General features: G+C 46.9%; 1 protein-coding gene across 2 annotated transcripts; it reads left to right on the top strand.

Annotated features, from left to right (window-relative positions):
* The first annotated feature begins 1,560 nt into the window (after positions 1-1,560).
* Positions 1,561-20,868, top strand: ZNF821 (zinc finger protein 821). Of its 2 annotated transcripts, none has more exons than XM_082270581.1 (7): positions 1,561-1,677; positions 6,543-6,631; positions 9,383-9,490; positions 11,965-12,089; positions 15,204-15,305; positions 17,329-17,495; positions 20,208-20,868. In XM_082270581.1, the coding sequence occupies exons 2-7, from the start codon at positions 6,592-6,594 to the stop codon at positions 20,857-20,859; spliced, it is 1,194 nt and encodes a 397-aa protein (XP_082126707.1). In that variant the 5' UTR covers positions 1,561-1,677; positions 6,543-6,591; the 3' UTR covers positions 20,860-20,868. The 2 variants fall into 2 exon arrangements, with proteins under 2 accessions (XP_082126707.1, XP_082126708.1); XM_082270582.1 differs by having other exon boundaries at positions 1,624-1,681.
* Positions 20,869-21,949: the final 1,081 nt, after the last annotated feature.

Genomic DNA, 21,949 nt, shown 5'->3' with positions numbered 1-21,949 from the left:
TATGTGCGTTTATAGGCCTTGTTCCCTCGGGGCATATCAATGTGTACCCCTATGAGGGCCATATTTTCCCACACGTGGATGCACAGGTGTTCTGGGTAAACATGGCCGACACACGCGGTACGCATCGATACACCCTGTGTGAACGAGGCCTTGGCATATGTTGACGCAACGCACATGTGTGACTGGGCCCTTAGTGTGATATTTAGGCTTGAAACATTTATTCACCACCAGCTGATAGTAGCAACGGTGACGTTTCATGGCCACTAAGTACTTTTTGGATTGGCTCTGTCACCCTTGCACCCATTTGTGTTTTGACTTGAGGTATTATGGAGTGCACTGGATCAGTATGTGCGTTTTGTAGGTCTCGTTCACGCGGGGTTATAAATGTGTACCCCTGTGAGGGCCATGTTTTCCCGCACATGGATTTCTGGGTAAACATGGCCGACACATGTGGTATGCATCGATACGCCCTGTGTGAACGAGGCCTTGGCGTATGTTGACGCAACACACATGTATGACTGGGCCCTCAGCGTGATATTTAAGTTTAAAACATTTATTCACCACCAGCTGATAGTAGCAACGGTGACGTTCATGGCCACTAAGTACCGTTTGGATTGGCTCTGTCACCCTTGCACCCATTTGTGTTTTTACTTGCGGTTTTATGGAGTGCGCTGGATCAGTACGTGCATTTATAGGCCATTGTTCATCTCCTTCCTCGGGGCTTATCAATGTGTACCCCTGTGAGGGCCATGTTTTCCCGCACATGGATTTCTGGCTAAACATGGCCGACACATGAAGTACACGCTGATACGCTACGTGTGAACGAGGCCTTGGCGCATGTTGTCGCAACGGCCATGTGTGACTGGGCCCTCAGCGTGAAATTTAAGTTTGAAACGTTTATTTGCCACCAGCTGATAATAGCAACGGTGACGTTTCAGGGCCACTAAGTACTGTTTGGATTGGCCCTGTCACCCTTGCACCCATTTGTGTTTTGACTTGCGGTTTTATGGAGTACGCTGGATCAGTACGTGCGTTTATAGGCCTCGTTCACGCGGGGCTTATCAATGTGTACCCCTGTGAGGGCCATGTTTTCCCACACATGAATTTCTGGGTAAAAATGGCCAAAACATGCAGTACGAGTTGATACGACTTGCAATTTTATGGAGTGCGCTGGATCAGTACGTGCGTTTATAGGCCTTGTTCACACGGGGCTTATCAATGTGTACCCCTGTGAGGGCCATGTTTTCCCGCACATGGATTTCTGGGTAAACATGGCCGACACATGAAGTACACGCTGATACGCTTCGTGTGAATGAGGCCTTGGCGCGTGTTGCCGCAACGCACAAGTGTGACTGGTCCCTCAAGTGTGATTTTTTTTTATTTACCAGGCTTATTTTTTGGGGTGTCACACACTTTCCTGTCACACATTGGGGTTCATATTGGGTGCTTTATTAGGAGTACCATATAATAAATGTCTATCTGTCTGTTTGTCTGTATGTGAGGAGTTCTTCCACAGACACAATGCTCTACCCCTCCTCCCCCCCTGGCCGGGTCATGTGACGCTGACGTCACCGGAGGGCCTCTCTCCCTCTAGAATCCAGCAGCCGCCGGGAGCCGGGACACACCCGGGATACCGGGGGGGGCGGGCTGCTCCGGGGTGACCGGGACACCATGCAGGTAGGTAGGTAGGTGCGGGCACACGGCCGCCTGTCAGTGCACGGCAGGGCCATTGTAATTTGTGTCCTCCCCCCCTTCTAATGCAGCAGACTGGCGAACGGTGCAGGAGGGGGGCTGGGACCTGGGGGGGCCCTGCAACATGCATGCTCCATACCCTTCCTGCAATGGTGCACAGCAGCTTTTCTATGGGATCACCATCAGCAGAGTTTTTATTTTTATTTGTTGCAGCCTGCATGATATTTATTGGATGCATTGTTAATTATTGCGCCGCCTGCATCATCCTAATGTACGGTCGGCCAATGATCTGCTTCCGATTTGTTCTGCAGCGTCCGTCGACCATCAACCGGATTGGTTCCAATTGATCAGGTGACAGCGGCGGCGGCATGGGACATTTATTGACAGCTCAGTTGTGCCACTAAAATTGCAAGCGATAATAGGGCTCAGAAAAAGGCGCTGCGTTTAGACGCGTATAGTTTTGTGCGCATCTAAGCCCCCGTTCCCATTAAAACAATTTCTCGTGCGATTTGACAGGTCAAATTGCTGACAATGGCCATGTTCAAATCAACGCCGCCTTTGCGGAGCCGCACTGCTTTGAAAAAGTAGTTCCTGCTCTACTTTTGGCGATTTCAGGTGTGACTTGAATAGACGTCAGTGTATGAAGCCGCGCAGATGTCTTTCATGTCGCACTAACGCGAGGCTTTGAAATTGTCCTGCAGTCAATGTGAATGTGGGCTAAGGGCCCTTTAACTAAAAGGTGGGTACTTACCTGTCACAACGGGCCCCCCCTGGAGCTGGCATCTACATCGGCCAGCAGGGGGTGATGTCGCTCCCGTGCATGCGCAGTTGATTTTAGTCCCGGTTCACACATATGCGATGCGGGAACCCTGCGAATCCACTGCGGGTTCCCGCATTGCATTCAACTCGCAGGCAGTTCACACTGACATATGCGAATTGCTGGGGGTGTCGATACAAAGTTAAAGCAGAGTTGCACCCAAATGTGGAACTTCCGCTCATTTGCTCCCCCCCTATGGTGCCTCATTTGGCACCTTTCAGGGGGAAGGGGGGAAACGGGTACCTGTTTTTGACAGGTGCCCTTCCCCACTTCTGGTAACGGTGCTGCGGCGAAGTGGACACCCCTCCTCTTACCCTCCGCCACCGAGCCAATCCGAATGTGCAGCGCGCTTCTCTCAGTAGGGACCCGCCCATGAAGCCGCAAGGCTTCACTGCCAGGTTCCCTGACCGGCAATGGCGGCGGCAGCACCCAACAGCCAATGGAAACATCGGCTGCGGTGCCGACATCGCTGGCCTCCAGGACAGGTAAGTTTCCTAATATTAAAAGTCAGCAGCTACAGTATTTGTAGCTGCTGACCTTTAATTTTTGGAGAGGGGGGGCGGATCTCCACTTTAACGACCCCCCAGATTAGTTTGCATTGAACTGTCAGTTAGGACATGAATCGGATCGCATAGGTGTGAACACACATGCTATCTGATTCTGGTGCAGACCCAAAAAAGGGTCCTATGCGAGTTTTGTCCGAATGCGATGCAGATTCAGCCATGCATGCAATCTGTATGGCTAAATTTGCATCGCACAGATAATGTATGTGATTTGCAGAGCAGTGCGTTTCGAATTACATGCGATGTCTGACATCGCATATATGTGAACCGGCTCTTATACTGCCGGAGATGACCGCGAGCAGGCAGGTAGGGGCCTTTTATTGGCAGTACCGTCGCCGAATGCAACCCAATCAAGTGAACGGGGCTGCAATGCGAAGGATTGAAACAGGAGGCGAGGAGGAGACATATCACCTTCTTGCCGCCTGTCAAGCACCTCTGAAAAAGCAATCCACCACAGATCACTTTTCAGAGTTGCAATAATAATAGCCTATGTCTGATAGTGGAGAAATAAAGACTTTTTATCCGCTGACACTGGAGTGCTGTCAAACCATTTCCTATACAATTGCATATGTCTGATAGTAGCCTAATAGGTAAGGCTCCTCATAAGGCTGCTGCTACTAACTTCATTCACCTTTTGTAATCTGTGCAGCAGACTGGGAGAGAGAGAAGGGCAGCACTAGGTGCTGATAGGAGGAAAAGGCAGAGTGAGCAGAGGGATGGCTCCTCAGTCCGTTGCTGCTCCTCCACTATTCAATCACAGGCTGGGGAATGGGTAGTGAGCAAACTGTAGTGCAGCAGAGAAGTGTCAGGTCAGCAGGCTGGTTTAGCTGCATGCAGGGCTGTAAAGTCTCAGAACTGGCTGGAGCAAATGAACGGTAATGCAGCTCCTATATCTGTATTATAACTCTATACGTAGATGTTTGCCAGGAGGTCAGCTTTACCCATTTCAGCCTCCACGATGTACCCATAGGTTTCCAGGTTGACGTGGTTATTCCCGGAAGATGCCTGCAGCTACAGACTTCACCCTGGTATCTTTGTTTTTTAGCCGCCGGTGAGCTTCAATGTAAAAGTGATCCCAGCAGCTAACTAGCCGCTGAATCACTTTTGCAGGCAGTGGGAGGGGGGTCCCCCCCCCTCCTCCTGCTGCTTTCCTGGGGGTCTCACGTTACACTGGGGAGCCCAGGACTGAAGTCGCGGGGTTCCGCTGGCTGACCATAGAGATGACGAGGACTGAAATGTCCCCAATAATCTCTATAGTCTAAGGCAATGGTCACCAACCTTTCAGACCTCATGCACCACTAGACTCACTATTTTGAATCCCAGGGACCACAAACATGAATTTTTACATTCCTTATACACACAATGCTCCGGTTCTCTGCCCCCCTCCCCCCTGCATCACACTACTGCCTTATACACAATGCTCCGGCTCTCTGCCCCTTCCCCTGGGGTCACACTGTTGCCTTATAAACAAAATGCTTCGGCTCTCGGCCCCCCTCCCCCTGCATTACATTGCTGCCTTATACACAATGCTCCGGCTCTCTGCCCCCCTCCCCTGCATTACATTGCTGCCTTATACACAATGCTCCGGCTCTCTGCCCCCTCCCCCTGCATTACATTGCTGCCTTATACACAATGCTCCGGCTCTCTGCCCCCTCCCCTGGGGTCACACTGCTGCCTTATATACAATGCTCCCGCTCTCTACCTCCTCCCCTGGGGTCACACTGCTGCCTTATACACAATGCTCCTGCTCTCTGCCCCCTCCCCCCGGATCACACTGCTGCCTTATACACAATGCTTTGGCTCTCTGACTCCTCCTCCTGCATCACATTGCTGCCTTATACAAAATGCCAAGGCTCTCTGCCCCCCTTCCCTGGGATCACACTGCTGCCTTATACACACAATGCTCCGGCTCTCTGCCCCCCTTAACCGGGATCACACTGCTGCCTGATACACACAATGCTCCGGATCACACTGCTGCCTTATACACACAGTGCTCCAGCACTTTGCCCCCTCCCCTTTATCACACTGCTGTTGTGAATGGGCGTCATATAGCCCATATGGGGGAGGGGGGTAGAGAGCCAGGGCATTGTGTGTGTGTATAAGGAAGCAGTGTGATCCAGGGGGAGGGGGGCAGAAAGCCACCGGAGCATTGTATGTATAAGACAGCAGTGTGAACCAGGGGGAGGGAGGCAAAGAGCTGCCGGAGCATTGTGTGTATAAGACAGCAGTGTGATCTGGGAGGGGGGGGGAGCAGAGAGGCACCGGAGTATTTTGTGTATAAGGCATGTAAAATTCATGTTAGTGGCCTGCGGGTGTTAAGTCATTAAAGTGTGTTCTTTATAAAAAAAAAAAAATATAGCAAAATGACAGCTGAGTGGGGGGTTTCATTGTTGTGACTGGGTGTCATATGGCCCATTTGGGGGAGGGGGGCAAAGAGCCGCCAGAGCATTGTGTGTGTATAAGGCAGTAGTGTGACCCTGGGAAAGGAGGGGGGCAAAGAGTTGGAGCATTGTGTGTATAAGGCAGCAGTGTGATCCAGGGGAATGGTGGCAAAGAGCTGCCAGAGCATTGTGTGTATAAAGCAGCAGTGTGATCCGGGGTGGGGGCAGAAAGCTTGAGCATTGTGTGTATAAGGCAGCAGTGTGATCTGGGGGAGGAGAAGGGGCAGAAAGCTGGAGGATTGTGTGTATAAGGCAGCATTGTGATCCAGGGGAAGGGGGGTGGGGGAGAGCTGCCAGAGCATTATGTGTATAAGGCAGCAGTGTGATCCAGGGAAAGGGGGGGGTAGCTGCCAGAGCATTATGTGTATAAGGCAGTAGTGTGATCCAGGGAAAGGGGGGGGGTAGCTGCCAGAGCATTATGTGTATAAGGCAGCAGTGTGATCCAGGGAAAGGGGGGGGGTAGCTGCCAGAGCATTATGTGTATAAGGCAGCAGTGTGATCCAGGGAAAGGGGGGGGGGTAGCTGCCAGAGCATTGTGTGTATAAGGCAGCAGTGTGATCCAGGGGAAGGGGGTGGAAGAGCTACCTGAGCATTGTGTGTGTATAAGGCAGCAGTGTGATCCAGGGGAAGGGAGGCAAAGAGCTGCCAGAGCATTGTGTGTATAAGGCAGCAGTGTGATCAGGGGCAGAGAGCTGCCTGAGCATTGTGTAAATAAGGCATGTAAAATTCATGTTGGTGGCCTGAGGGTGTTAAAATGAAAGTGTATTTTTTTTCTTAAAAAAATAAAAATAAAAAATTGCGTTTAAAAACCGCTGGGCAAATACCGTATGACATTGAAAATAATTGGAACAACCATTTTATTCTCTAAGTCCTCTGCTTAAAAAAAATATATAATGTTTTGGGGTTCTAGGTAATTTTGTAGCAAAAAATATTCTGATTTTTACACGTAGGAGAGAAATGTCAGAAAAGGCTGTGGGCTGTGGTAGTGATTATGAATTGTGTTGAATTCACCTTTCCTTGTCATTTCAGAGCTGCTCTGTGTAGAGGGACGGCGTGGATGTGAAGCATTCGTCATAAAATGTCCCGGAGGAAACAGACAACTCCAAATAAAGTACATTGTGAGTATCTGGAAAGTCAGCCAGTAAGACGGTTCCCCTCTACACATGTACAATATGATAATGAGACACGCCTACCGCGCAGTATGTATGTGATTGGTGAAAGGAGGGCTCGCTAGCTCATATTATTATTCTAGCCTTAAAGGTGAACTTCAGGCACAAAAACTTTCATTCAGATGTATTGCTCATTGGCCACAAAGGATAGAAATCCTTTTTATGTGCACCAAATACCTTTCCAAACCCAGATATCACCTTGTAAGTAAGTGGCAGGGACATCATCACTGTGATGTACATGGCCTGTGCAGAGAGCGGAGATGTGGGAGGGACCCAGCAGGCCCCACCCACTACAGAAAATGACAGGATGGGGCAGAGACAAGACCAGCCACCCTGCACTAGGAGAGAAAGCAGGAGCCAGCGGTCTTTATTACAGGAAGTCTCACACTGGATAACTGCACAGATCTGGAAGAAATATACAAAGCACACCGAGATTCAAGAAGACTACGCATAATGAATGGTTTTAGACCAGGCATGTCCAAACTGCGGCCCGGAACCTCAGGCGATGCGGCCCACTGCCCCCTGACAATTTTTTTTTTTTTTTGCTGGGGAGGAAGGAAGTCAGGTCGGGGGCACAGTCACAGCAGCTTCCAGCTAACGGTAGGCAGAGGCTGCCTCGGAGGGGAGGGGGGAGGCGAGCATGTGCAGTGTTTCTGACTCCTACCACCATGACCACTTCAAATCATTGAAGTGGTCATGGTGCTTAGAGTGTTCCTTTAATATCTCTCAGAAGAAGTAGACCTCTGTATACTGATTCCATTTCATTTGATCATCCTCTAGTTGTGTTGAATTAGTGCGGGGGGCGTGGTGGCGCGGGAAGGGCGCGGCAGCATTTTATTGCTTATATACCCTAACTATAGTATATATTTTATATGCGGCCCGAGAAAATTTCTCTACACTCAATGTGGCGCAGAGAAGCCAAAAGTTTGGACACCCATGTTTTAGACCGTATTTGTTTATCCCAGAGTGCAGCTTTTAAAGAGGTTGTAAACCCACATTTATTTATTTATTTTTTTCAACCTGAAAGAGAAACGCATAATGAGCTAGTATGCATCGCATACTAACTCATTATGAAATACTTACCTAAGAACGAGGCGCCGACCGCTCTCCTCTCTCGTGGGTGACATGTTCTGTCACCCTTCTTCCGGGTTTGCGGCATCCGGCCATCTGATTGGCTGGACCCGCGATTACGTCACTCCCGCGCATGCGCGCGGGAGCCGACGGTCAAGCCTTATCATAGGCTTACCTATAGGTAAAAGTTGCAGAGGAGGGTTTACTTCCACTTTAACTTGTAAGCAACAAATGTCAGAAAAAGGCTTAGGGCTCTTTCACACGGTCCGCTTCCGTAGGCGGATCCGTGCTGCTCAGCGGGGATCGATCCGCGATCTTCGCTGAGCCGGCGGATGACAGCTCCGTCTCCACTTGCAGTGCGGAGAGGGAGGTATCAGAGCCCCCGCTGCTCTCTATGGGGAATTGGATGAGAGCGGACCGCCTGTCCGCTCTCATACGATCCGATCCCCAGGACTGATGGAAAATAGGGTTTCCATCCGTCCGGATTTCACGGACAGGATCGGATGCGGATGGCAGCGGGTGTCAGCGGACATGTCACCGCTGACATCTGCTGCTCCATAGGGCTGAATGGGGCATCCGATCAGATCCGCCTAAAAAAACTGACAGGCGGATCTGATCGGACCGCCCGTGTGAAAGAGCCCTTAGTCTTTAAGAGGTTAAACTGCTCTCCCTTACAGATGGAAGTTAATTTCTTTGCTGTAAAAGAATGAAATGATACATTGTAAAGCATTGTGTTTATAGTTATCTCCCAACCTTAACAATGTAAGGCCTCTTTCACACTGCCGCTCCGGTTTTTTGCTCCGCTGCGGGACTTTTTTTTTTTTACGGACACGGATGACACGTGTCATCCGTTTGCGGATGATATACGGACATAATGTAAGTCTATGGGCATTGCGGATGTCAACGGATGACACCGCTGACATCCGATTTTGCTTCCTTTCCGTTTTTTGAACGGAGGAAAAATGGGGTTCTGTTCCGTTCCAAAAAATGGAACAGAACTGAAAGGAAGAAAATCGGATGTCAGCGGATGGTCATCCGCTGACATCCGCAATGCCATTGACTTACATGTCCGTAAATCATCTGCAAAAAAATAGGATGATTTGCGGACATACGGAGCGGCCGTGTGAAAGGGCCCTTAATAAACATTTGCTGGAGGCTCCTTTTTTTTTTTTTTTTATTATTATTTATATTTTGACAGAAACAGAGAACAGTTCTGTAAGAATCGAGGACAAGCAGTTTTAAGATTGTGAGAGGGGGGGGTGAATTGAGACCACGATTTTTTACCGATTAATCGCGCAGCTCTACTCTGCGTTTTTTAAAAAGGGTCGGGGACTTTTTTTTTTTTTTTCCTGCAAAATGCAGTGTTTTGCATGTAATAGACTTCAATAGACCTGCGTTTTTGCCACGATTTCCATTTTGCGTTTTTAAATCTGCCCAACAACAAATTTACCAAAAAAAAAAAAAAAAGACCATAAAAAAAACGCAAATCTCTGTAAAAAAACGCGGAATACACAGCACAAAAACACTACAGAAATGCTCAAAAGCAACATGCATAAGTGGGAATGGAGCCTTATTCTGTGCTTGTACCATACAAAGAATTGTAACCGGTTCTTATTATTATCTCGGCAGGGGAGCAGATGTTTGCCGGACTGGAGCAGCAGGCTCGTCAAGCAATGATGAAAACAGAAATGATAAAACAGGAATCTTCTATGATGGAATCAAATGACAGGATGAGCAGTAAGTATGGAGCAGTGTGTGGCTGCGGATGAGTGACAGGAGACTCTTGTATCAGTGACTTCAGATATTCACCCTTCTATATCACACCTGTGCTTTCTGTATAGAGGAATCCGAATGTTGGGTTTTATACAGACTGAGAACTCAGATTCATGTTTACTGGAGTTTGTAGGCCCCCACCTGCCATTGTGTGAGCCCAGCTGAAGTCTCTCAAAGCCTCACTCACCTTTAGCTAACATTTAGCCTAAGGCCAATCACACAGCCAGGACTTGCAGATGCAATGTATTTGCATTAGCCCCATTGTAAATTTTCATTAGGCAAACAAAAAAAACAGGCATTTAGGAGACAGCAGCATTGCCTCCTCTTATAGCAAATGTTAATAACCGCCCTCCTCAAATATTTTTAAAGAAAAATAATATATAACAAAAAATTACAATAATGTGCAAATATAAATCCAGTGTCCATAATCTGCCACCCGGTGTCACCAGCCAAGTGTGAGCAACCTTTCACTGCAACAAAAAAATCTTCTTATGAATTCCCACACCAATGTTCAGTGTCTTCTCTCACCAACATTTATGCACACAGCGCACTCACAAGACATACAGTATCTCACAAAAGTGAGTACACCCCTCACATTTTTGTAAATATTTTATTCTATCTTTTCATGTGACAACACTGAAGAAATGACACTTTGCTACAATGTAAAGTAGTGAGTGTACAGCTTGTATAACAGTGTAAATTTGCTGTCCCCTCAAAATAACTCAACACACAGCCATTAATGTCTAAACCGCTGGCATCAAAAGTGTACTCTCTTGGGCATGGAGTTCACCAGAGCTTCACAGGTTGCCACTGGAGTCCTCTTCCACTCCTCCATGATGACATCACAGAGCTGGTGGATGTTAGAGACCTTGTGCTTCTCCATCTTCCATTTTGAGGATGCCCCACAGATGCTCAATAGGGTTTAGGTCTGGAGACATGCTTGGCCAGTCCATCACCTTTACCCTCAGTTTCTTTAGCAAGGCAGTGGTTGTCTTGGAGGTGTGTTTGGGGTCGTTATCATGTTGGAATACTGCCCTGTGGCCCAGTCTCTGAAGGGAGGGGATCATGCTCTGCTTCAGTATGTCACAGTACATGTTGGCATTCATGGTTCCCTCAATGAACTGTAGCTCCCCAGTGCCGGCAGCACTCATGCAGCCCCAGACCATGACACTCCCACCACCATGCTTGTCTTTGTACTCCTCATCTGGAGGATTATTTCCTTCTGGGATGACAGCCATGCAGACCAGCCGTGCAGCGTATGGTCTGAGCACTGACAGGCTGACCCCCCACCCCTTCAACCAATGCTGGCAGCACTCATATGTCTATTTCCCAAAGACAACCTCTGGATATGATGCTGAGCACGTGTGTGCACTCAACTTCTTTGGTAGACCATGGTGAGGCCTGTTCTGAGGAAAATAAAGGGGGGGGGGGGTGGAATTAGGGCTGTTCCATAAAATCAAATGCAGTTGCTACCATCCACCCACCGCCTCCCAGAGAAGGTCCAATGCCCATCAAGGGATCCTTGGCAGTCACTGAGGTCACTTTCAAATATGTGCAGTCAAAGACGTAATTCCATTCCAGGAACCGCCAAATAGCGTGGTGTAGACTTAGTGGGACTTCACGTGAACACGAAAGCCCATTGATACAAGGCGCTTTGTTTTGGGAGATAATACAAATTGGGATGTAATACCTAAGGAGAATGGATCTCACGAGGTGTGGTGACGGGATTTATAGATTAAATCATGCTGGTAGGTTAATTGGATCCTGTATAAAAAAAAAAAAAAAAAAAATTGGCCCTATTGTGTATGTATGTGAGTTAGGGACTTTAGATTGTAAGCTCCTTGAGGGCAGGGACTGATGTGAATGTGCAATGTATATGTAAAGCGCTGCGTAAATTGACAGCGCTATACAAGTACCTGAAATAATAATAATATACTCATGAAGACCTGAGCTGTGTGAATTATCCTAACGTCTCTGTCACTCACATGGTGAAATACATCTTGAACAGTTTGAAAGCATGCGGCGTGCAAAACACTGGAGGAGTGCTGCTAATGCTGCAATGACTGAATATGATTTAAAGCATAAGATGTAAAAAGGTGACGGCTATATGTGTGCTGCAGGTGACGACAATATGTGTGCTGCAAGTGACGGCGATGTGTGTGCTGCAAGTGACGGCGATGTGTGTGCTGCAGGTGACGTCAAAAGGTGTGCTGCAGGTGACGGCAATATGTGTCCTGTAGGCAATATGTGTGCTGCAGGTGACGGCAATGTGTGTGCTGCAAGTGACGTCAAAAGGTGTGCTGCAGGTGACGGCAATATGTGTCCTGTAGGCGATATGTGTGCTGCAGGTGACGGCGATATGTGTCCTGTAGGCAATATGTGTACTGCAGGTGACAACCATATATGTGCTACAGGTGACAGCGATATGTGTGCTGCAGGTGACAGCGATGAAGAAGAGACCACAATTGACGATCTGTCCTCTCCGGCTTCAGAAGAGGACAGTGCTGACAAAGAAGAGCCGGGAGTTAGCAGAGGGAAGGAACAGAGCCGTTCTGTCAGTGGAGTAAGTGACCACCTATTATTTGAGGACACTAAGGCCCCTTTCACACTTATGCGACCTAAAAGGCTCACGATTTTGCCGCAATTTTGACTGGACTTGAAGCAATGCCTCAAAACGCATTAAAATCAGCCCAAAGTAGTGCAGGGACTACTTTGAAGTCATTGTAATTTGAAGTGGTACAGATATGAACGATACTCATTGGAAATCTTATTGGAGTGCGACTTTTCATGTGACTTTGCAGTCCCAAATCGCAGGACAAGTCGCACAAGTGTGAAAGGGGCCTAAAGGTGACAAACTTATTTTTTATCTAATATGTATTGAATGGTGATATATGTAATACTTTGATTGCACTAACTGTCTGGAACTGAAAGTGACATCCCAAAAAAAACTGTTACTTGATTTAAAAAAAAAAAAAGTGACAAACTAACATTGCGTCCAAATAGCTGGTGCTTTGTTTATCCGGCGTGTGATTTTATTAATTCATAAAAGTGCACCTGTAATGGTGCTTTGAGCATATGGTCACTGGCATCCAATAACCGGTCTTGCAGGGGCCTGCTGTCGGCTTCCATTTTTTTATTTAGCGCACTGCAGGGCCCCTAAAATCTCGGGGTTCTCTATTAGGGCTCATGCACACAGGGCTGTACAAAACTAGAATTTATTGTATTTCTGCCTCCAAGAGTCACAGGTGTTTCCTTTACAGCCATGGCTAGCAGCCTGTACATATCAAAGACAGGTTTACATTCAATTGTATTGTGACAATAAATACTGCGTTCAGTATTAGGAGCTCACCAGGCACACCAGGCGTTTCTTTATCTGTCCACTTATTAAATTACTTGATATTTTGTATCCAAGTGAGTATTGTGACAGCCTCCAATCGGCATAAGAATATGTGCAATGTGAATCCTCCACCACAGATCTGCAGCCACTCACCGACTCCTCTGATCTCCATAGGAGATCAATAAGCGATTTTGTGTGCGTTCAAACTAACGCTGACCACGCTGTCATCCACCACCCGTAACAGCGATGTTGGAAATAAGATGAAGATCTCTCATACAACACCTTTAACTTGTCCACCCAAAGAGAGCCAAAAGAGCCCCAATAGTGTTGTATCGTAAAAAAACAGGCTTTATTTAAAATGGACCGGTACTTACAGGATCAAAAAGGAACACCGGCATAAATGAGAGCAAAACGCTGAGATACCATTCCCAGGAAGCTTGTGACCTCACCGGCTAGCCCCTCCCAACTTGTTTCGGTACCAATCAGCATGCTCCACACTCCTGACGATGCTGATTGGTAGCGAAACGTGTTGATTTAAATGTAGATTAAGGGCAGGTATGCCAGGAGGGAGCCCACTTATCCTTGATGGGTAACTTCACTTTTTTTGAGAAAAAAACATTCCCCTCTGGGTGATCTCTGTACATTAGAAGGATTTTAACAACCTTTGTTGCAGATTCCTACCTTTTTGTTATTCTGAAGAAATCATTGTTTGTGCCTCTGTGCTTAATGGGTCTAAATGAAAGTGATCTCCTAATTATCTATCAGCTGTGAGTGCTGCAGAGCTAATCTGCTGGGCCTGCATCCCTTTAGACGTGTTCCTATTGGGAGAATCTCACCAAAATTGACATTTTTGTTGAAGGGGATGCCTGAAATCTGACTTGTATCTTAGTGCAGACTTCTGGGAAAAATGGTGAGCCAATCACACAAGCAGGAAATGATGTTTCTGGGGGTGTGGTCAGTATACATTCTGTGTACAGAACACCTCCAGGCGGCCATATTGCATTTTGAGAAAATTACAGTAGCTGCAGATTGAAAAGGAAAGATAATTTTTAATACTTTTCAATTACAATATGATTTGTGTCACAATTGTATACGCTATATTGTTTTTTCTTTATTTGCTATTTTTTTCCCCACGAAAGTGGAGTTACCCCTTTAAAGGTGTATAGACGCGCACTGGACACCCAGCAATAGCACAATGGCAGCGAAGGTATCCAGTGCGCCCCCTCACAAATTCACCAACAGTACAAACAAATGGCAACTGGCCTTTGCAGCAAGGAGCACAAGGTAGCGCGAAGGAAGTCAAAGAACAACAAAGAATTCCCAGCTCTACTTACCAACCAGCCTGCAACCAACTGCATTTTCCTGTCAGTTCACATTTGTTGCAGGCTGGCTGGTAAGTCAATAAAATCAAGGGGGGAATCCTGCGCTTAATGATAAATGAGTTCAGTGTGGTAAAATGACATAAACAAGATAGCAGCTAGAACACTGGATTCATAGTAATCCCATTCATAATGTATATCAAGTAGTGCAGCGCTATGAACATCAAAATTAATTGTGCTTAAAAAATTAATAAACAATGCAGTATAGTGAATTAATATGCATTAAATCATGAGTCCATTCAGCATATGGAGATGGTAAAGAGTCCACTTAAGAATGAAGATCCCAAGGTGTGGAAAGCAGAGATGGAAAACGGGCACCTGTGCGGATAGACAAGGTGGCAGCTTACCGCAATGCGTGGGCCTCCAAATTAATGGATAAGCCACTAGGAGCATGAGATGTTAACTCTTGTGGGATGGACTCTCTCCTCTGCACGAACAGACCAGGGTTGGCTAAATTGCATCTACCCCTCGCTCACTCATCGATCCAGATAAGACTCCGATATATATGGCAATCTGCTTTTTAATCCAGTCCAGTCAATTGATCCTGTCACCCATAGACTCTCATGGCCCAGCCATTGTAAGAGCTCCCTCCTCTCCCCTGCAGCAGTCGCTTATTGACACAGAGGAACCAAAGATTTACTGCAGGGCGGTGGCTCCTGTGTGCAGAATCATATACAGGTACATCACTGCTTTTCCAGGTCTGGCTGGTAAGTCAGTCTGTCATTATACAGGCTGCTGGCTCTGGCTGTACTCAAACACCTGTTACTCCTGGGCACAGAAATTTGCATATAGCCCCCTGCGCCCATGTGCATAAGCCCTTGCGCATATACTGACCCCGGTAAGGGAATCCAAGGATGTGCTTAAAACACTATAGATCCAGTAGGCTTGTTATGTATAAAAATAATAAATAATCATGTATATGAACACAAATGTGACTGGTCCTCTTTTCTCCGGCCTTTAGGTTCCCCATGCCCTCGGTCACCTGGATTCCGTTCTGTATCTGTGCCCACTTTGCCAGCTGGAGTGTGAAAGTCAGGAGCAACTTATTAGTCACGTATATCAGGTGAGTGAGCATCTTTCACCAACAAAGGTTAGCAGCCTTAAAACGGCTGTATGCACGTTGACTAAATTACTCTAAAGCAGCCCCTTAGATGATGCAAAAGAAAACTGCTCGACAGTCAGTGTGATGGGGTAACCCCTTCCGCAGCGCTATTGTGTTCCCTGACAGCAGAACATATAATGATCAATGCTGGTGACTATAGCTATCAGCAATGATCGCGTGAAAGAAAATCGGAGGGATCGACTTCAATACAACCAGCCTAGCCATAGAGGGATCGGATCACAGCCGGTCCCTGCTGAACCAGCCGAGATTCGATCCATCTATGGCAGGCTTAAAGCAGAGTTCCACACATTTTTACGTTGCCCCGCCTCCGCCCCGCCTCCTCTCAGTGAGTTGTACTGTATGCATTGTATTCAGGCCGTGCTGTGCCCCGCCTCCTCTCAGTGAGCGAGGACTGAAAGCATTATATCCTCACTGAGAGGAGGCGGGGCACAGCACGGCCTGAATACAATGCATACAGTACAACTCACTGAGAGGAGGCGGGGCAGAGTACGGCCTCAATACACACAGTACAGCTCAGCTCCTGTGTAATACTGCAAGATTTCTGGCATAGAATACATCCCAGCACACACTGCGAATCGCCGAATGACGTCATCGCCGATCGGACCCGGAAGTGAGGAGAGGAGGAATAAACAAGAAAATAAGGTATTTACTAGCAAAAAAAAAAAAGTTTCCATTGGTAAAAGTCGTTTTAAAGGGGATTACATAGATCTAAAGTTACGAAAATGGGTGGAACTCCACTTTAAGCTGTGACTGTTAGCCACTTGCTGACCGCCCGCCCGCCGCACTGCGATATTGAGGCAGACAAATCAGACACTGACACTTTGTGGGAACCAGTGACTCGTATACAGTGATCAGTGCTAAAAATATGCACTATCACTGTACTGACACTGGCTGGGAAGGAGTTCAATCTCTAGGTACAATCAATGGAATAAATGTATGCCTAGTCAGTGTTTGTGTGTACTATGTGCTTATATCACATAGTTTGTAGACACGATCACTTTTGCGCAAACCAATCAATATACACTTATTGGGATTTTTTTTTTTTTTTACCAGAATACATATTGACCTAAATTTATGAAGAATTCTTTTTTTTTTTTTTTTTTTTTTATCATTGGAAATGTTTTGTAGCAGAAAGTAAAAAATATTGTGGGGTTTTTTTTTTTTTTTTCAAAATTTTCAATCTTTTTGTTTTTATAGCGCAAAAAATTTCAAAAAACCGCAGAGGTGATCAAATACCACCAAAAGAAAGCTCTATTTGTGGGGGGGGGGAAATGACAAATTTCTTTTGGGGTACAGAGCCGCACGACTGAGCAATTGTCAAAGTAATGCAGTGCCGTATCGCAAAAAATGGCCTGCTCTTGAAGGGGGGTAAATCTTCCGAAGGTCAAGTGGTTATAGTGCTGCACTGCACAGCATTAACCATTCACATGTCAGCGTATTGATCGCCGGCAGAATCGCCGCGATTCCGCCCACGATCCGGAAATCCATTGCAAATCGCGGGACGCCTGTGCGTTACCCGTGATTTGCAATAGCACCCCAAACGCTGTGCGATGTTCCCGCGATTTCCGCCTGCCGAATTGCGGTAACATCGCGCAAAAAAAATCGCGGGACGCATTACGCTCCAAAGAAGCTCTTGTACTTTTTTGGGCGTAATGCGTCCCACAATTTTTCATTTACGCGATGTTACCACGATTCGGCAGGCGGAAATCGCGGCAACAACGCACAGCGCTTGGGGTGCTATTGCAAATCACGGGCAACGCACAGGCGTCCCGCGATTTGCAATGATTTCCGGATCGTGGGCGGAATCGCGGCTATTCTGCCCGCGATCAATACGCTATCATGTGAATGCAGCCTTAGGGGTGAATCGATGATGCGCGTTACTAAACGGGTTATATAAAACAACCAATGTACAAACAAATGTTGACTTTCTACAATGTATCTTCCTGTCTGTTTTTCTTTCTAGCACACAGCTGCAGTGGTCAGTGCTAAGAGCTACCTGTGCCCGGTATGTGGCCGCGCGCTCAGCTCTCCAGGTTCTTTGGGACGTCACCTTCTTATACATTCAGACGATCAGCTTTCCAACTGTGCGGTCTGCGGGGCTCAATTCTCCACCCTTGCCACGTTCAACAGGTGAGAGGTGAATGTAAGCCTTTCACACCTAAGGGTAAAACCAATCTTAAAGCGGAGTTCCCGGCCCCCCGCGCTCCAAAAATTAAAAGTCAGCAGCTACACATACTGTAGCTGCTGACTTAATATTAGGACACTTACCTGTCCTGGAGTCCAGCAGTTCCAGACTCACCCGCAATAAGTGAAAATCCGCTAAATAGAAATACCCTATTTAAATACACCTAGGCATGTTTTTTTTTTTTTTTTTTTCTTTCAAAGATTTTTATTAAGTTTTAACAAGACAAAATCCATCAACAGAAGAAAACATTTACCCAAATAAAACGGTAGGTAACATACAGAAAGCTTCACCATACACGTTATGACCTGTGGAGTGAAAAATGTCATCCATAAACAACAATGCAGGTAAAAAGGCTCCTGTGGAGCCAGAGCAACGTGAGTAAAATTAGAACATCACGCAGTCGGGGGAACCCGCCCTGACCCCCAGGCAACCCCAATGGGATCACAATCTCACCTAGGCATGTTTTTATAACTTTTATGGTACTTTTAAAAGCATTTTAAGGTCTTTAAACACACTTTTAAGACAATAGAAACTCATTTAAACACATAAAAGATATTGAGAAAGAGAGCAAGAGAAAACACAAACATATTTAATTAATATAATAATATTAATAGGTCTTCCAGAAAAAAACACAAAATACCGGGACCGCGAAAACTGAACCGCGATATAATGGGGGTTTACTGTATACCGTATTTATCGGCGTATAACACGCACCTAAATTTTAGGGCAGAAATTTCAGGAAAAAAGCTGAAATTTAAAATAAACAGCTTTGAACTCAGAACATTTTTTTAAATTAAATGTAGTCTTACCAGTGCCCACAAATGCAGCCTCATCAGCGCAGTGTCCTTAAATGCAGCCTCGCCAGTGCAGTGCCCATACATGCAGCCTCGTCACTGCAGTGCCCATACATGCAGCCTCGCCAGCACCAATGCCCATACATGCAGCCTCACCAGCGCAGTGCCCATACATGCAGCCTCGCCAGCACCAATGCCCATACATGCAGCCTCACCAGCGCAGTGCCCATACATGCAGCCTCGCCAGCGCCAGTCCCCATAATTGCAGCCTCACCAGCGCCAGTGCCCATACATTCAGCCTTCGCCAGTGCCCATAATTGCAGCCTCACCAGCGCCCATAATTGCAGCCTCGCCAGCGCCACTATACACAAAATCTCCAGAAAGCAGCGCCAAGAGGTAGAAGGGGGCGGGCGGCGCTGAGGAGAAGGAAGGATGCGCTCTCATCGGAAGTCCCGGCGCCTATGATTGACGTCGGCATAGGAGGCGGGTCTTCCGATGACAGCGCGTCCTTCCTTCTCCTCTGCGCCGCCCGCCGCCTCCTACCTCTCTGCGCTGATTTCTGGACATTTTTTTTTTTTATATCGGCGTATAACACGCACAGCTACTTTTTCCTCCATTTTTAGGAGGAAAGAGTGGGTGTTGTACGCCGATAAATATGGTAGGTACAAAACAGCTGGGCATTCCCCAGCTAATACATAAAACATAGAACTTCTAATAACGCCTCTTATTATAGAACCCCCCCAAAAAAAAGGGAGGGGGAAGAAACAACGCGTCTTCCATACACCTCGCTCTGTCATTCTCTTATAAAACCACTTCAAGGGTTGATGAATTATAAGGAGATTTCTGTTCCCCCTCAACCATCAGGATAATGTATCGGAAGAATATTAACTTGTGTTTAGAATCCTACCTGAACAAATGTAATGCGTGTCCCTGCAGAGGAATAAATTTGTTCAGATCATAAACTAAATCTTATCCGGGGGGAATGAATTCAGTCTGTGGACTCCTGATCATCTGTTGTACACTCCGAATCTGTCCACAAGTGCCAGACCTTCTCAAATTTCCTAGGGCAACCCCCGGACAAATAAGTAGCTTTGTATAGGGATACAATCTTTTTGGCGTCTTCAAACTGTGGCCCTCCAGTTGTTCAGGAACTACAATTCCCATCATGCCTAGTCATGTCTGTGAATGTCAGAGTTTTACAATTCCTCATGGGATGTGTAGTTCCGCAACAGCTGGAGGGCCGTAGTTTGAGGATCCCTGGATTAAACACTTCCAGAAGGGCAGATTAGATGCTGTGTCTCTTTTCCACTTGAGGACGATCGCCTTCCTGGCATAAAATAAGGGACCCAAGAGAGTACGCATCACCCTACTAATGGCCAGAGAGTCAACTAACCCCAGGAGGCAAACACCAACTTTTACAGGGACCTGTATAGCAGTCAGGGTAGATATAAACTGGGTCACTTCCTGCCAGTAGCTACTAATCTGAGGGCACTCCCAAAAGATACTGTATGGGCAAATCCAGCAGGGTCACTAGAGCATCTCCAACAGCAAGAAGAGGAATTAGGGTGATTTTTGATGTAGTCACTGTGGTGTAAAATATATTCTGTGCACTATTTTAAATTGGATGAGCCGGTCTTTAGTCGATATTAGTGCTTGAAATGGGCTGTCCCAGAGATCCTCCCAGTCTTCATTGTCCAAGTCCTGCTCCTCCGAACACTACGCATGAATGAGTCCCACGGTAGGCAAGTGGTTATATGGCATGTTTTAATATTTGCTCAGTATTTTGAGGTGAAGAAATAATCTCCAGTTGACTTGTGTAGCTTTCCATTCCCTTGTTCTAAGTCTCCTCCACTTCCTTTTCAGTGAGAAGCTACCGGAGGTTTTGTCTTCAGACTCCTGGGACCAGAACGATCACAAATCCCCCAATGGCGAGGAAGGCAAGGACGAGGATTTTAACCCCATCTACCCAGCAGGGGTGTTACTCGTTTGCAACAATTGCGTGGCCTACCGGAAGATGGTGTCATCTCAGACCCCTGCGGTGCGCAAATGGTCGACCCGCAGACAGAACGAGCCCGTAGAGGCCAGAGTGCAGCGCTTGGAGCGAGAACGCACCGCCAAGAAAACCCGGAGAGACAGCGAAACCCCCGAAGAGCGAGAGATGAGGAGGATGAGAGACCGGGAAGCCAAGAGGCAGCAGAGGATGCAGGAGACGGATGAACAGCGGGCGAGGCGCCTCCAGAGGGACCGCGAGGCCATGCGGCTAAAACGCGCCAACGAGACACCGGAGAAGCGGCAGGCCAGACTTGTTAAGGAGCGCGAGGCCAAGCGGTTGAAACGGCGTCTGGAGAAAATGGACATGATGCTCCGGGCGCAGTTTGGGCAGGACCCCACCGCTATGGCCACTTTAGCTGCCGAAATCAACTTCTTTCAGCTTCCGGGGGGTAATAACGACCTGGAGCAGCAGATTCTGGGGAAGATTGCACTGGACGATCAGAGCAATGGCTCTCTTCACTGACCTGCTGACACTTTTATCCAGCGGTAAAAGGGTAATGAGATCCAAATCTGCGATTTCAGCTTGAGTGAATGATGACAGCACCGCCCCCCCACTGGGAAAAATCGCTGAGCTCCCATTTTCACTGCAGTTGAAATTGGGGTGCAGGGTGGATTGGCTAATTCTCTGTTTTAGGCTAGGTTCACATCTGAGGGTGCAGGGCTGCGTGTAAATCGCATGCATTCCTGCACGCAGATGGGCGGGGTTGCCAATAATTCTTAACCACTTTAAGACCGGAAGGATTTGCCCCCTTTAATGACCAGGCCCTATTTTACGATTCGGCACCTCGTTACTTTAACCACTTTACCACTGGAGGATTTTGCTGTCTTACGTCCAGGCCACTTTTTGCGATTCGGCGCTGTGCGACTTTAACTGACAATTGCGCGGTCGTGCGACACCGTACCCAAACTAAATTTACGTCCTTTTTTTTCCCCACAAACAGAGATTTCTTTTGGTGGTATTTGATCACCTGTGCGATTTTTTTACTTTTTGCGCTATGAACAAAAAAATAGCGTTTATTTTGAAAAAAATAACAATATTTTTAACTTTTTTTTTATATGAAATTACCCCCCCCCCCCCCCCCAAAATGTAAAAATCAAAAAAAAATTTAAAATTTTTGGCCAATTTGTTTTCTGCTACCTATGTTTGGTAAAAAAAATCGCAATAAGCGTATTTTGATTGGTTTGCGCAAACGTTATTGCGTTTACTAACTAAGGGAAAGATTTTTGTCATATTTGGTGTTTTTTTTTTTTTTTTTCTAACGAGTAATGGCGGCGATCTTCGTTTTTGTTTTTTTGCCTTCCTGGTCCAGTGACATTTTTTTCCCTATGGGTGTTACGGGGACAGGAAATGAGGGGAAATCTCAGCAGTGGGGTCATAGAAATGAAAGCGGTTTAAAACCCCCAACCAAAAAATGCAACATATTGCAGCTTACCAATCATTAGATGTGGTGGCTGCATTCATTTTCTTCTTTTTTATTCTCCTTGTTTCTCACCTGGTGATCCGGCCAGTAATACACCTCCTGTATTAGGCCCTGTTCAGATCTCCAATCAAA

The sequence above is a fragment of the Pelophylax lessonae genome (assembly GCF_965119305.1).
Source record: "Pelophylax lessonae genome assembly, chromosome: 10".
NCBI lineage: Eukaryota > Metazoa > Chordata > Amphibia > Anura > Ranidae > Pelophylax > Pelophylax lessonae.
This window is presented reverse-complemented; position numbering and strand designations above follow the sequence as displayed.

Coding starts and splice junctions, on each gene's coding strand:
- ZNF821 (XM_082270581.1), top strand. CDS start 6,592: ATGTCCCGGAGGAAACAGACAACTCCAAATAAAGTACATT. Junction 9,491..11,964: donor ATCAAATGACAGGATGAGCA/GTAAGTATGGAG, acceptor TGTGTGCTGCAG/GTGACAGCGATGAAGAAGAG. Junction 12,090..15,203: donor AGAGCCGTTCTGTCAGTGGA/GTAAGTGACCAC, acceptor TCCGGCCTTTAG/GTTCCCCATGCCCTCGGTCA.